Below are 16,684 nucleotides of genomic sequence, written 5' to 3' on the forward strand. Positions count from 1 at the left end.
GAGTCGATTTGTTTTTATTGCCAAGAGAAGGGTCATTGGAGATGAAGCTGCCCTATTTACCTAAGAGATCTAAGAGATGGGAGAGTCGAAACGTATGGCTCTGCTTTAGGTAAAATCCATTGACTAACTCTTTTAAGCTTCTATTCTAGATTCTTAATACATAATGTGATAAGATTACAATTGATGTTTTGTAGGATCGAAGAAAAGAAAGGAAGCTTAAGGGAAGTAGTGAGTAGAATCTAACCATGAAGGAATGGATTTCGATCGCATTTCTCGAAGATTAGATTATTGAGCTACTACTTAGAGTTAGAATAAGATTGCTAAGAAAGATGTATTAGCATAGTTTTTCAATGAGTTACATTGTAAGGACAAATTTTTCCGCAATAAAATAAATTTTGATTTTAAATTTTATTTATTTATCCTTGCAATGGCGTGTATGAAAAATTGATGTTAAAATGTTTCTATTATTAACAATAATGGATTTGATTCTTAATTATGTTGTTTGTGGAAATGTCGAGAATTTACCAAATAGGGAGAGTTTCTCATCGCCCAAGTTTCAATTGGACAGAAACTTGGAATCATGCAACTTGGTTGCACGATGAATGAGAAATTTCATATTTGGAAATTAGACTAATTCATTGACAAAGTGTCAAGTGAAGGACTAGGAGATCGAGCACACAAAGTTGCGTATTGATCAAGTCCACCATAAGAGTAACCAAGATATTCGTCATGATTTACTAAAGGATTAGTAAATATGATTATACTTACAAGGTTAAGTGTAATTCTGAATTGATTGAAAATGTTTAAATCAATAGCAGAACGAATAAGAAGAATCAAGTAGACAGAAAGATAAAAGTTTCTCCATTCTAAGAAGAAGGGAGAGTAGCTTTTATGCTTTATGATAGGTCTTAATGATTAAGAACTATATCTCAATTAATCCTCTAACTAAGTCTTAGTACAATTGTATGTTTAAGTAGAGGAATCAAGAATTGAAGAAATGGTTAAAATCAAGAAGTCAATCATACTTCGTTCCGAAACAAGTCTTAGAGTTAAGATTGTGACAATGAGTGACAAGAATTAAGAAGGTTTATAACATTCATCAATTGTGGAAAGTTGTGATGTCTTGGATAAGACAAAGACCAACTAGGACCAAAGTTATGAAGTGTTTTGTCTTGATAAGAGCTACACTAACCCTTGAATATTTGTTTGTCAAGAAATGTTTATTGACAAGAGAATCTTATATGTCAAGGAGTCAGTGGGAGTCTTAATGGTCTTGAAAGGTTTCAAGAACAAATCAAATAAACCTTATCGATGATCACTAGCACACAAGTTGAGGTTTACAACCTATCGTGTTGACATTATTTTGGTTCTGTGCCAATCCAATCGAGTTAATTATGCATGAGAGTTCTATGAGTTCTCATTTTAAACGCATAAAAGGCAAAGCACCTTAATCAATGAAAGGTACATTGATAGGAAAGGGTGAGCTGGTTAACTACTTGGAAGACATGGTGGGCAGCTGTGCTACCATAAGGCAAGAAATCAAGATTAAGAAAGTTCGGTCTATATGAGTTTGAACTTGTCGTAAACTTTAGTTTTGACAAATTCACATGGATAGGAACACATACACCGTTTAAATCTAAGTGTCATAAGATTTCCTACTTCATGAAAATGATTATGAGGAAAAGCTTTCACTAAGAGAGATTTTAAGAAGATAGTGATTGTAAAATTGTATTCTCGAATTCGATTATGGTTACGGTATCCCTTTCCATAATTTGAATTGTGAGGTTTGGCAATTGTCTACACACACATATGAACTATCTAAGGAAAAGGTGTATAAGTTCAAGAAGCCTTGATAAAAGATTATCAAAGCATTAAGTATTAGAAACATGAACTTAAGAAATTCAATAAGCATTGTTTTTCTGAAAGTTAAGATGTTTATGAATACATGTCGAAGCTAGTGGGAGCATAAGTGTTATGTTTTATAATAATCATCATGAAAGTGGGAGCATAAATGTTATGATTGTATGATTATTAAGGCACGTATTGCAAGTTGGCAATATTAATTATAGAAAACAAGAGTTATACCTTGCAAAGTCGTAAGGGTTGTCAAGTTGTTTTGCTATAATTAAGGGAGAGAATATTATGCTTCTTTTCAAATCTAAAGGTTTAGGTTGTGGAATGTTAATAAATTTAGTCAAGGGTACATAGTGTGTTCTTAAAATTTCGATTATGATTACGACATTCCTCTTCACAATTCGAATTTTGAGAACATAGCAAATAAAACATTATGCGTCGTGTCCCATACGCTTCGGGTATAGGATCGATTGCAAATGCTTTAATGTTTGACCATTCTAAAATTTTCCAAATGTCAAGTGCATTTAGAGGGAAAAGGGACTAGAATTGGTTTTGACTAAAATAATTATGCAATTATCAAAGGACAATCCAAAGTTTGATGAGGATTGGTCGCTTGTGAGTAGTTGGAAGCATGGTATTGGATGGACCATATCGACATTATTATGAATAGAAAAGATTCTATTAAGAATGAGTTGTCATATGGAAATTATGGAAATGTTTTCATATTGGATGGACTATATCGACATTATTATGAATAGAAAAGATTCTATTAAGAATGAGTTGTCATATGGAAAATATGGAAGCGTGTCCATATTGGGAATTGAATATTGAAAATCTATGTCTAGATTAGAAACTTTTATGTAAAAGGATGTTCAAAGGAATGTACTTTGAGTGAGAGACATCATAGGAATTGTATTGTAACAATCTCCGATAGAGGACTTTGTAATATCATTGGCAATAGTCTTTGTGACTTTGGTGTAGTGACATTACGAAAGGATCATTGCATAAAATGTTAGAATCTAGCATATTCTATAAGTAGCAAGAATTTGATATTCTTTCACTTATGAAAAAGGATTAGGGGTTGTGAAATGAGAATGATTGGAAATGTGCTCAATTTGGTCTATTTCACAAAGTAAGAACCATAGGTAAACATTGTGTGCATGCTAGAAGCATGGGACAAGTGTAATAATTCAAGTAAGAAGTTGATTACCCGAAACGAAAAATAATGAGTAATCAATATGGTGATAAATAAAAGGGGTTTTATTTATGCTCAAAGGGTTGAGGCCATATGCGATTAGTATTATTCTTGTGTTTCACATTTGCATGTTTTGACTTCCAGAATAATTGAGTTTATTAAGAATAATCGAATTATTCGAACGGGCCACAGTTGTTCATATGTTGGAAGTAGGTATGAATAAAGACTATCGTGAATTGGTGTGTGGATTGTCTAAAGAGCATTAGACATAAGCAAATGTTTGCTGCAACGTTCATGAGTGCTTATGAATATGATTTGAGCATTGGATTAAACCCACGCTTACTTGGATCACTCCATGGATTGTATCACGAGTGATTGGTGAGACGATAACATCTTATATTCTTGAAACCGAGATGTGTGAGTTGTATCTTGCGAATCGGTTGCACGTTGATAATATGTAAACACACTAGTAACATGGTGTTATAAAACATATTGTTGTGTGTGATTCGGTGAGTGAGTGAAAGCAAGCATTGTATCAAAGTTTATCCGTTCCTTTTATCCAAAGCAGGATAAAAGCGATATCTTTGGGCCCCTCGATGATTTAGTGATGACAAACGTAAATGCTTGGCCGGGCTAGGGCTAATTTGATTTGTTCAATTAGTCAGTCGTCATAAATCGGAATCGAGATATAGTACAAAGAGAATGATTTGAAATCATATCTCGTATGATATCTAGAATGGAGGAATATATGATCCCTTATCTAAGGACACACGTATCTAATAGGATCAGAGTTGACAGCGGCTTTGGAAAGCTACGATTGAAGATCAGGATCTGAAGTCATACGCAGAATAGTTGTTAGACTTATCCAAGTGGGAGACTGTTGGATTAGTGTCTAAGTCCATAACTATTTTGGTATGTACTTGACCCGATGGTGCATGGTCCTTTTGGGTTGCCTTCACCAAAGCAACTTGATAGGATGAATTATGGAGAGAAAGGATTAAATATGATTTATTAATATATTATGGGAATAATATATTAAAGGAGAAATCATATTTTTTTAATTAATATGAGTCAATAATTAATTGCTAATTAGTTTTGTGACTAAAAGAGATTAATTAAACTTAAGGGACTGGAATTGTAATTATAGGATAATTGCAATTTAGGCCATGGATTGCCTTGAATCAAGAGGTGGACGAATTCTATGGGGAAACCCATAAGGAAATCGTCCATGGCTTGATTAAAGGAGTCTATGGGTTGCTTAGGGCTTAAGCAACCAAATTAGGGTTTCCTTGTTAGATAACCCTAATAGCTTCACTATATATAGAACCCTTAAGGCTAAAAAACGTGGACAAGCAACCTTCTAGGGTTTTCACAAGGTTTTGACAGCCTCCATCCTCTTTCATCTTCATCCTCTTGCTTATGGTATTTGTGAACCATTAGAGGAGTGACACTTGTGACTCTAAGCCTTCCAAAGTCAATTCAAGGAGGAATTGGGATTATTATTGCTACATAACAATCAAAGTAACATTATAAACCTATTCTAATATCTAATATGATTACTTATATGCTAGAATTAGGGTTTATAGTCTTGGATTCAAAGCATGTACAATAGAGAAACCTAGACCCTCTGGTCACTCAGTATTACCACTCAGGTAAGTATATTGAGAAGACTCAGCTCGTAAGTAATAAAGTAGATCTAGTACCCCATGAACAGTCTAGACTCCGCCTACATAATATAATTATCTCTAATCAACAATTTGTAATAACCACCACTCTAACTCTTCTACTAGGTCTCAAAAGGGTGAACAGACCATTTTACCCCTCCATGGTCTCCAAAGTCCACAATTAACCAAACCCTAAAAGTCAACGGAAGTCAACACTCAATTCAACAGTCCTTGTTGACCCAACTCGGCGAGTGCACCTATGTGACTCGTCGAGTTCCTCCTGTCCTCAAAAAAATCGAGAAAACTCCAACTAAACTCGTCAAGTTGTCCCATCAACTCACCGAGTTGTAGCGCGTCCAGACAATCGGAGAAAAGCATAACTGACTCGTCAAGTTGGCTCATGCACTCATCGAGTCCCTCTTGACCAATTCGCATTCAGTCAATTCTAAGAAGAAATATTATCCTAAACTCTATATCTAACCTCCCAAGGCTGAAATACCACGTAAAGCTGCAAGCTTTACGTCCATGCATTGCATCTAGGGCTCGAAATGCCAAAACAAGCTCTATTATAGGGTTTAATGCATGGTATCTAGGGCCTGAAATGCCAAAACAAGCTCTATTATAGGGTTTAATGCATAAATGCTTGCCTCTAACTTGATAAAGCTTGGATCTTTGGGCTCAAAGGACCTCCTATAGTCCAGATCTAAGGTTTCAATCTCATGACATGCTCAATAACCAAAAGATGGATGGGATAAAACCCTAAAACTCCCTAGAATGAGATCTAAAAAAAGAAATGGTCAAGATGGTAGCTTTTTACCTCCAAACAGAAGCTAATCACTGAAGAACACCGGATCCAAAAGTCCCTCCTCGATCCAATCCGTTTTGCTCTCCAAATCTCCTTCCAAAAATACACAAACTAAGTTTAATTTCAATCTCTCTCTCTCTCTCTCTCTCTCTCTGTCACACACACACACAACGAGTGGAACTGGTCTAGGGTTTCTCACAAAGCGCTAAGATGACGAGGGAGGTGGATATCAAGGATTAAGGTCCTTTAAATAGGACACCAACCCAGAAAATTAGGGTTTTCTCACTCACACCTACTCGTCGAGTTAGGGTCCTCTAACTCGTCGAGTAGACTTTAGAAATCACGCGGCCATTAACTCCTCTACTCGGCGAGTTAGGGCATCCAACTCGTCGAGTTTCTCTGAAATAAAGAATGTAAATAATTAAATATTATACCTGGGAGTCGGGATGTTACAATTCTCCCCCACTAGAATTAGACTTCGCCCTCAAAGTCATCCTCTGGAAACAACTCTAGGTACTACTCTCGCATCTCGGACTCCGGCTCCCAAGTCCACTCGGATCCCTTCTGATGTTGCTACTGGACCTAAACCAGGGACACCTCTTTATTCCTTAAGACCTTCACATTCCTGTCCAAGATCGCTATCGGCCTCTCAGTGTAGTTCAGGCTTTCATCAACCTGAATATCCTCTATAGAAACCATTGTCATCTCATCAGCTACACACTTCCCCAGCCGGGACACGTGGAAGGTGTTATGAATCTGACTCAACTCCACAGGTAGCTCTAACCGATAAGCTACCTTACCCACTCGAGCATTCACTCTAAAAGGACCGATGTATCTAGGGCCCATCTTACCCTGTTTCCTGAATCAGATCACCCCTTTCCATGGGGATACCTTCAGGAGGACAAAATCTCCGACCTGAAACTCTAGCTCTGAATGGTGCCACTCGGTGTAGCTCTTCTGATGACTCTGATCTGTCAGTAACCTCTACCTGACTTGTTGGATCTGCTCTGCCATCTTTAGCACTATCTCTATGCTCCTCACCACTCTCTGCCATACCTCTCCCCAACAGATGGTAGTCCGACACCTCCTCCCATATAAGAGCTCAAAGGGAGGCATACCAATACTGAGATGATGGATGTTGTTGTATGAAAACTCATCCAAGGGCAAGTAAGTGTCCCAACTTCCTCCGAAGTCCATAACACATGCACGTAGCATGTCCTCGAGTGTATGTATCGTCTGCTCGCTCTGCCTGTCGATCTGTGGGTGGTAAGCGGTGCTGAAATATAACCGGATGCCCAACTCCTCATGAAATTTCTTCTAGAACATGGAAGTAAAACGTACATCCCAATATGACACTATCGATGTTGGCACCCCATGCCGTGACACCACCTCTCGCACGTAGATCTTGGCCAACTTCTCCGCAGAAGATCTCTCACTGATAGCCAGAAAGTGAGCGCTCTTCGTCAACCAGTCTACAATCACCCATATCGCGTTGACACCTCGCGCGGTCCTTGGTAATTTGGTGATAAAATCCATGGAAATCTGTTCCCACTTCCACCGGGGAACCTCTAAAGGCTGCAACATGTTATATGGGCGCTGGTGCTCTGCCTTGACCTGATGACAAGTCAAGCATCTCTCGACTACCCATGCCACACCTCTCTTCATGCAGGGCCACCAATAATCTCTTTTTAAGTCCAAATACATCTTGGTGGCTCCCGTATAGATCGAGAATCTCGACCTATGGGCCTCCTCCATCAAAATACGTCGAGCTCTACCCGTATATGGCACCCAGATCCACCCATAGTAGGTCATAAGCCCACGGATATCGGTCTCAAAATCAGAAATCTACCTAATCACCCGCTCTCTCTTACGGTTCTCTGGTCTCATGGCCACCGCATGGGCCTCTCGGATGGTATCTAAGACTGGATTCATCACCTTCTGTAACATCCATAAAATTTGAGCCAATTTAAACTTTTTAAATCATTTAAAACCATTCAGTTATTACAATTTGTTTTCCAAATAGTTTAAACATCAGAGTTCCCAGAAATCAAAATCATCAATCAAGGAAGTGTACAGTCATGCCTTCGCCTTCCCGCAGTCATCCGCTGAACCTGAAACGATAAACTGAAACTGTAAGCTCGAAGGCTTAGTGAGTTACCCCCAAAATACCAACGCTATACGATATCACCATAACATATAACATTTAAGTAAACAGAACAGCCATGCATCTTGAGTTAACAATGTGACTAGTTCGCCCACACCAGGCCTTCAGTCCACCTGGTCCACTCTCTGAGTCTACAATATGCATAATGAGCCTTCAGCCTGACTGGACCCCCTCGCAGGGCCTACAGCCTATCTGTACTACTCCCGAGCGTTTGACATAACTAAACCGCCTTGTAGGGCCTACAGCCTATCCGAACCGCTTGTCGGCTATGTTGGCTTACAACACAAAGTAGGACCGCCTTAACCCAACCCCCAACCAAACGAACATGTGCACATAAATATCATACGCTAGCTCACATCATATAATAGTCAAAATGATCTAACTGATCACTGATCATAGCAACATCCCAATAACCGGGATATAGACCTAACCGGTCACTAACATAGCCTCATTATATAACCAGGAACCGACCTAACCGGGTCACTAAGCATAAGCATATCACCATCCTAACTACAAGGATGTAAATCAATAAAAGCATATCGTGCAATAAACCTGGATACAAATCCGATAAGGGCCGACATTGGTGCCTTAGACCCTATTGATATAGTGAGGATAACTCACCTTGCAATGCCAAACTGAACCAAGAAATCACGCTCCCGAAACACTGCCCCAAACTCTAACACCTATAGCCACCAATGATACATACTAATAAATTTCCAATTTCCCAAAATGCCCCAGAAGTTAAATAGACAACCCTTGGCCAAATTCAAGGTCAACGATCAAGGTCAACAATCCATGTTGACTCGACTCGTCGAGTGCAGTCATTAACTCGTCGATTCCTTCCAGAACTAAAGTAGTCGGGAAAACCCCCTACTGACTCGTCGAGTTTCCTGCAACTCGTCGGGTTTAAGCGTGTCCAAACTTCGGGAAAACCCAAGTGGACTCGCCGAGTCACCCCACTGACTCGCCAAGTCCATGCAGAAGTCCTTGCACGACAATCTTCATCGGACTCGCCAAGTTGACCATGCAACTCGCCAAGTCCCTTCAGTCCACTATCCATTCAGATGCTTTTTAAGCCATTTTAAGGTTTCATATTGCAGATCCAACTTCCCAAGGCATGTTTATCACGTAAAGTTGCAAACTTTACGTGCATGCAAGACTCTAAAGTCTTATAATGTCAAAACCAAGCTTGAAATGGATTTTCACACTTAAGGAGGGGTTCATACTTGCTAAAGCTGAGAGCTTTATGGACTTAGAGACCAAAGAGAGTTCAAATATGAAGTTACAACTTCAGATCTTATCTCATACCCAAAAATAGCTTCTTATTATGTTGGAAAAGCCCTAATCTTTAACCGAATGAGATCTAGGATGAGATGAGGTCAAGGTAACGACTTGATACCTTCCAAAAGATGCTAACTGAGGTAGATATCAGATCCCCACACGTTCCTTGCTTCTAGCCACTTGCTCTCCAAGATCTTCTTACAAAGATCCACCTTCCAAAGCTTAAAACACAAAAGAATGAAGCATGCACATGGATTAGGGTTTGCTGGACTCTCAAGAGGCTATAAGGGGGCTTAAGGAGGCTTATGTTCCTTTAAATAGGGTGCAAAACCCCAAAAATTAGGGTTTCATCCTTCAGCTCCTACTCGTCGAGTCCTATCTTGGACTCGGCGAGTGGTCACTTAAACACGTGGCCCAAACCGCTCCTACTCGATGAGTCAGGGCATCCAACTCGTCGAGTAGACCTTGCAACATAGGAAAATCAAAGCCATAAAATTATCACCTAAGAGTCGAGGCGTTACACCGTCATCCTCATGCACACGTCTCGGATCGAAACACTCACTGCTCAGCGACTCAATACGTCGGCACCACGTTAGCCATGCCAGGGTGATACAAAATCTCGCAGTCGTAGTCTTTCACTACATCCAACCATTTCCTCTGTCTAATATTCAGGTTGGGCTGATCCATAAGGTACTTCAGGCTCTTATGGTCTGCATATATGGTGCACCGAACACCATATAGATAGTGGCGTCAAATCTTGAGGGGGAACACCACCGCCCCGACTCCAAATCATGGGTGGGATACCTCACCTCGTGAGGCTTCAACTGCCTTGATGCATATGCAATCACGTGTCCCCTCTGCATCAATAAAACACACATCCCGGATATAGATGCATCACTGTAAACTACGAACTCCTCCACTCCCTCGGGAAGGGCCAACACTAGAGCTTCGCACAATCTCTGGCAAAAAGTCTAGAACGAGGCCTGCTGCTCGGGCCCTCAGGCAAAAGTAACACCCTTCATGGTCAATCTAGTAAGAGGAACAACAATCTTGGAGAAATCTCTGATAAATCTATGGTAGTAGCCTGCCAGGCCAAGAAAACTCCTGATCTTAGATGGGGACCTTGACACCTCCCATCGCATAACTGTCTCAATCTTGGCTGGGTCGACCAAAATCCCATTCTGATTAACGAGGTGCCCTAGGAACTGGACCTCTCGTAATCATAAATCACACTTGGAGAATTTGGCGTAAAGCCTCTCCGTCCTCAATACTCCAAGAATCTCCCGAAGATGTTCATCGTCTACTCTCTGGACCTCGAGTATACTAGAATATCGTCGATGAACACGATCACCAACCGATCCAACATGGGCATGCACACCCGGTTCATGAGATCCATGAACGCTGCTGATGCGTTGGTGAGTCCGAACGACATCACCACAAACTCGTAGTGCCGATAATGAGTCCTAAAGGTCGTCTTCTGGATATCCTCCTTTCAAACTCTCATCTGATGATACCCAGATCTCAAATCAATCTTGGAAAATCAAGACACCCCCTGCAACTGATTGAATAAGTCGTCGATCCTCGGTAGTGGATATCAGTTATTGACTGTCAGCTTGTTCAACTCCCGATAGTCAATACACATCTGATGTGAACCACCCTTCTTCTTGACAAAAAGGATCGACGCTCCAAATGGTGAGCTACTCGGTCTAATGAAACCTTTCCCCAGCATCTCCTGGAGCTACGAGGATGACTCCTGCATCTCGGGCGACACAATGCGATAAAGTGCCTTAGCAATAGGCACCGCACCTGAAACTTAATCGATCCAGAACTCCACATGCCTCTCGGGAGGCACACCCGGTAACTCCTCGGGGAAAACATCCGGGAACTCACACACAATCGAAACATTGGAGATGGAACTCGGCCTCTCAGTGCCAACTCTCGTATCAGTCACATATGTTAAATATCACATACATCCATGTTGTAAACTCTGCCTCGCCCTAGCAGCAGAACAAAAAGCTAATCCAGATCTAGTCCCCTCGCCATACACAATAAGCACTCGCCCACTAGGGTCTCGTATGGTTACCATCTGACGCTCACAGTCAATCATAGCTCCAAACCGGCTCAACAAATCCATGTCCACTATGACATAGATATCACCCATCATTATCGGCACTAGATCTATCCGGACTTCAACACCAAAAATCTCTAATACACATCCCCAGAATACATCACTGGCAAAAACCGCATGCTTGTCGGCTATAGAAACCCTCAATGGTTGACTCAACGCCTCGCGTCTGACACTAATGTGACGACTAAAGGATAAGGACACAAAAGATCGACTCGCACCCGAATCAAATAACACCAAAACAGACACAGAACTCACAAGAAAAGTACCTATACACAACACAATGTATATTGAATTGTCGTTTTTTCTAGTTCTTTTCTTAATTTTTTTATATGTTTTTTCCTTCCTTTTTCTATTTGTTTTATTTTGAATTGTTTCTTGTTATTGTTAATTTTATTTTGAATTTGAACATCATTCTTATTGATTTGTGGAATATGATGATTTTCAAATATGATAACGATGGTTGTTGTAATAACTCATGTATGATGTTAGCAGATGATGATTTTATTTAGTTTTGTATTCAAACAATATCCGGTAAAAAGTATTTCAACCATAGATTTGAGGGTTCATGTTCCGTTGGAGACAAAATAAATAGTTTAGGAATATGTATGGAGTTTGTGTTTGTTGTTCTAAAAATATTTTATTTTATTTTATTTAGTAATAAAATACACACTTCTATCCACATATTTTTATACAGACATGAAAAAAAGACTACAAACATTTCCCTTCTCTATAAAAACAAACACTGCCAAAATCTTTTTAATATTTTTTTCAAGTCACAAATGGTCTATTTGTTAAAACTGTGCTTTCAATTTTCCATCAAAACTTAATTCATGGTGTAAAAAGAAACCTCATCTTCAAAATTTTGACCACATGTAAACGAGAAAAACACAAAATAGTGCAAAGAGAACAACATGAAGAACATGGTTTGCTCCTGATTGAATGATACTTTTGTTTAGTTTCCTCATGTTGTTTTTCACCCCTGCTTGAGCCTTTATTAATGTCATTTGCTGTAAATTAGAATAAAAAAAATATTAAAAATGTGAGTCTTTTAAAGATTGAGATTGTAAAATGTGTCATAATTCATTCATTCGTTAATCAGCCACTTAACCAATATAGGAAAAAAAAAAGAAACTACAAGAAGGATCAGATTAATTCCATACCAGTTGATTGATAAACTCATTTTGATTCTTGGCTTCTAACTCAATCTCTGTGGCTACCTGTTAAAATATAAAGTCTTGAATCACTTTAAATTATTTAAGAATAAGCCACAATTATGCAGTTTATATAATATTGTAACATAAGAACACAAGAAAACTATTAAAAAGAAAAAAGCTACTTACATTCTTTAACTGTCTAACTTGTTTGTAGAGGCCACCAATCTGATCATCCAGGTCAGCATGAACTGGATCAATGCGAAGCTGGATTTCATCAGAATTAGTAACAGATCTAGTGCTAAGCCCTTCTCTGTAAAAAATTATGAACAAGAAATATTTAAAAACATAATAAAAAAAGGATAAACTTTACTTTTTCTATTAACTTGTTGAAAAAATATAGAACTTGAGAGAATCACAATTCAGAAATACCTTGATCTATATGAACCAGCACCATAGTAATTGCTGCCTTTGTGAGAACTAGATGCCATTGAACTGAAGGAACAAAGAATCAATCGGACAAGAACAAGATAAAAGCACAAACACTATAACAAATTAATCAAAAAAAGCTCACAAATTGCAAAAGCTGTAAAAGCCAAAATTCTATCGCTGTATTTACTAATACGATCAATATACGAGGTAGCAATCATTAGTTAGAAACATAGAATACAAGTTCTACGCATCGAGGATGATAATCAAGCCATCACTTAAGAAATCCATACGAAATATTGGAGAAAATTGCATAAAAATGTTTAGGGTTTAATAAATCCGTAAAAGTGATTCGATTAAACGCTTAATTGAAGATCAAAGAGCACTTACTGGTGGAAATCGTTCAAAGCGGACTAACTGGAGCGATTGGAGAGGAAGTTAGACGAAATGCAGAAATCCGACCACCGCTTCTACATAAATGAATTGAATTTAAAATAAAATTATTTATTTATAAGTTATGACTTCGAGCCGAAGATAGTTTCTTGACAAAATTACGGCATTGGTCTCTGTCATTTTTCAAAATAGGCATTAGAAGCGTTACGTGTTCGGTATTTATGGTTTTATTTTCTTGCCCTTATCCTTTGCCATAAAAAAAATAAATTGTTTTTATCTTGACAAAATTGCTCAAATGATTCTATGATTAATTGAAAATTGCAATTTTGGTTCAAAAAAGTTTGAAATAGCACCATAAGTCAAAACTTTTTATTTTGTTGCGAATTTAATATAGTTTTCTATAAACTTTTTTATAATGATTATTTTGTCCTTATTTTTTTCTTTTCATTTTTTTTATTATTTTAATACTTTTTTTGATTAAAAGAAAATTTTCATTTTTTATTTTATTTTTATAATTTCTATAACAATATATATATATATATATATATATATATATATATATATATATATATATAATCTCTCTCTCTCTCTCTCTCTCTCTCTCTCTCTCTCTCTCTCTCTCATTTCCAACACTACACACTACCCTTATACCTCCCTTCCATCCTTTTTTTGGTCCATTTTCTTCCAAGAAACACAAAGGAAAACGTGGCAGCCACCACTCGTCACCCCACTGCCACCTTCTGCCATTGTGTACCACCACTTCACAACCCTTTATCCCTCCTTCTGGTGACACAACAGCCTCCAAGCAACCTTCCAACCTGCTGCCTTCCCTCTTCCCCTCCGATAACCACTGCTGACATGAGCAAAAAGGAAGCAGCCGCTAGGCTGTCGGGTAGCCTCTTTCCACTGTAGAGCTGCTCTTGGTCACCACCATAGACCACCTTTGTTATGTTGTTGATGTTACTATGTAAGTCCCCATTTCCATTTTTTTATGTGAATCACAAAGGGCCAAACCGAGGAATCAAATGACCCATCATCTTTTTTCTTTCATCATCTTCACCGAAGAGGTTGTTCAGTGGCGATGATAGCGAAAAAGGGCATGTTGCAGGTACGCTATCATTGTTTCTCCAATTGAGGGTTTTCGAGCCCTAATCACACCTAAATCAAAGTTTTCGAGGCAACCTTCAATATCTGGTAAAATCACACCACAAAGAGAGGGTAACTCGAACCCTAGAATGTAGAATGCTTTAATGGAGAAATATGGAGGGCACATTGCTTCTATCTGTTCGTTGAACATAGTCCCACACCCTGAAGATTCTTGTAGTAGAAGTGGAATTGGAGAAAATCAAAAGAACAGAAGCTGGAGATGGTAGTTGTGACTGGTGATGGTTTTTTGCATGGTGGACTTACAGTCGGTGGTTTTTAGTGAAAGGTAATGGCAGGTGAATGGTGGAACTGAGGCAACAAGTGGAAGGCAGCATCAACGTTGGGGTGTTTGATGGCAATCGAGTACGACAGGGGGGAGGACGGAGTGGGCTGAGAACTATGGTGGCAGCCGGTGGTGCTCGTTCTGGCGATTCCAGCAGGGAGTGACGGAGGGAGCATTTTGGGTCGGTGTCAAAACCATCGATACCCTTCCTTGTAGTAAAACTGGAACAAAAATAGATATATGAATAGAGAGAGAGATTATTTTTATTTTTCTTTTAATTAGAAAAAAACATTTAAATAAATAAAAAAATAGAAAAAGAAAGTACCAAGGGTAAATCCATCATTTTAAATATTTCTAAATCAAATTGGACTAGAATCGCAACAAAATGAAAACTTTGGACATGTAGTGCTAGTCAAAACTTTTTTAGACCAAAATGACAATTTTGAGCAAACCACAGGGACCATTTGTGCAGGTTAATCTTTTATCTTTGACCAAACTAGAAAAAAATATCACTCTGGTATGTATATTTTTGGATTTTGATCCTAATTGTAACTTTTTTTAAATTAGTTGTCTTTTTTAGTTAGTTTCGCTATATATTAGGTCGTTCTGAAAATTAAAATGTCTATAATACCTTTGGTGTATTTATTTTCTTTTTTTAACTTTTTTTAATTTAATATTTATTTATTTATTTTAATAATTAAAAAATAATAGAGGGTCGACCCCCATCTCTCTCTCTCTCTCTCTCTCTCTCTCTCTCTCTTACGCACACACACATCTCATATTGTATTCTTCCTCAAGAAAACTCACACAATTACGCACATACATACACACATTTACACACACTAAATGTTATGCTTGGATTTGGAATTGAAAAAAAAATCGCGTTCTTGGTGCTTGTGCTCTTTAATCTTCAACCTCTATTTCAAGAACAAACACATATTTGATCTTCATCTTCTTCATCATAATTCTTATCTGATCTTCATCTTGTTCATCAAAACCCAAGTCACTAAACATAAATCCTTACGATAGCTCACCAATTGCCATCGTTCCTGTTGTAGAACCTTGTCAGTTCTCCGATCTCGTCTCCTCCAACTCCAGTTTTTGATCCAAAGATGGTGGCAAGCACGAGTTTGTCTGATTAAGAAAGATGGAGGGTCAGTAACCAGAGGAAGAAGGAGCGATTTCTAATTCACACACAAATATACATTCTTGAAACAATTTAATACTCATACATACATGTACCTTCTTGAAACAGTTTTAGATTCACACATACACACATATCTATTCTTCCTTCTTTTCCTTATCCCCATGCCCGCTGCCTTCAACTCTAATGAATCAACACCATCGTCATTTTGCTTATTCATCATCAAACTTAAAAATGCTAACAACATCACCACAGTAAACCACCGTTCTCTCTATCGCTTTTTCATTTGTCGGCAACATTACCTTTGTATCCCAATCTCTGATCATTATCGTCATCAAGAACAATCGAAATCCCCGCACCATCTTCACTCTTTATCTTCATCACCATCGGATACTGTTACACCCCTAGTTGGCGGCGGAAACACCGGGTGGTGTGACGACATCATGGATCACATTAATAAGCATACATTGAACATACAACAATACGATAGTAGAATAAGTACTTTTATTCATTAAAATAAGTAGATTATAATATACCTTATTCCAAGGTACAAAACAAGCCTTAACAGATTGGCAACGAGGAAATACTAAAATATAAAAGACGACTACAATCTCATGATCATCCTTGTAGTATGTCTTCCAACAACATAACCTCCTGAGAATACATGCATTTTGAAAGAGTGTCAACTAAAAAGTTGGTGAGTTCACAAGTTTGTAATAGCTGAATCAAATCATACTTTCTCCCTAAAGTACAACTATATTAGAGTTGGTGTACACTTTTCGAGATCGAAAAGCATTATTTAGATATATAGATAGAATACTATCCTATATATAAATGCATATTTATTATCCTGGCTTCTATAACTAAGTTCTTGATAAAAAGATATTCCTTATAGGCATTTCAAGTATCATATATTCCTTTATATGTTATAGGTATTTCAAGCTTCCTATACATATTCCATTCACTGTGAGTGCCATAGTCGAGCTATTTCAGACCGATATGCCTCTCTCGACACTTCATCAAGGCATCAATGTAGTAGAAAAGACA

At 38.3% G+C, this 16,684-nt stretch overlaps 1 protein-coding gene across 1 annotated transcript; it reads right to left on the bottom strand.

The window, feature by feature from the left end:
* Positions 1 to 11,878: 11,878 nt before the first annotated feature.
* Positions 11,879 to 13,235, bottom strand: LOC145059163 (bet1-like protein At4g14600). The gene is made up of 5 exons (XM_079007028.1): positions 13,062 to 13,235; positions 12,675 to 12,737; positions 12,432 to 12,555; positions 12,252 to 12,308; positions 11,879 to 12,098 (listed from the first exon to the last, which is right to left on the bottom strand). Exons 2-5 carry the CDS (start codon positions 12,731 to 12,733, stop codon positions 11,946 to 11,948), a joined length of 393 nt encoding a protein of 130 aa, XP_078863154.1. The 5' UTR covers positions 12,734 to 12,737; positions 13,062 to 13,235; the 3' UTR covers positions 11,879 to 11,945.
* Positions 13,236 to 16,684: the final 3,449 nt, after the last annotated feature.

Source organism: Lactuca serriola, chromosome 6, assembly GCF_051521515.1.
Source record: "Lactuca serriola cultivar US96UC23 chromosome 6, Lser_US96UC23_V15, whole genome shotgun sequence".
NCBI lineage: Eukaryota > Viridiplantae > Streptophyta > Magnoliopsida > Asterales > Asteraceae > Lactuca > Lactuca serriola.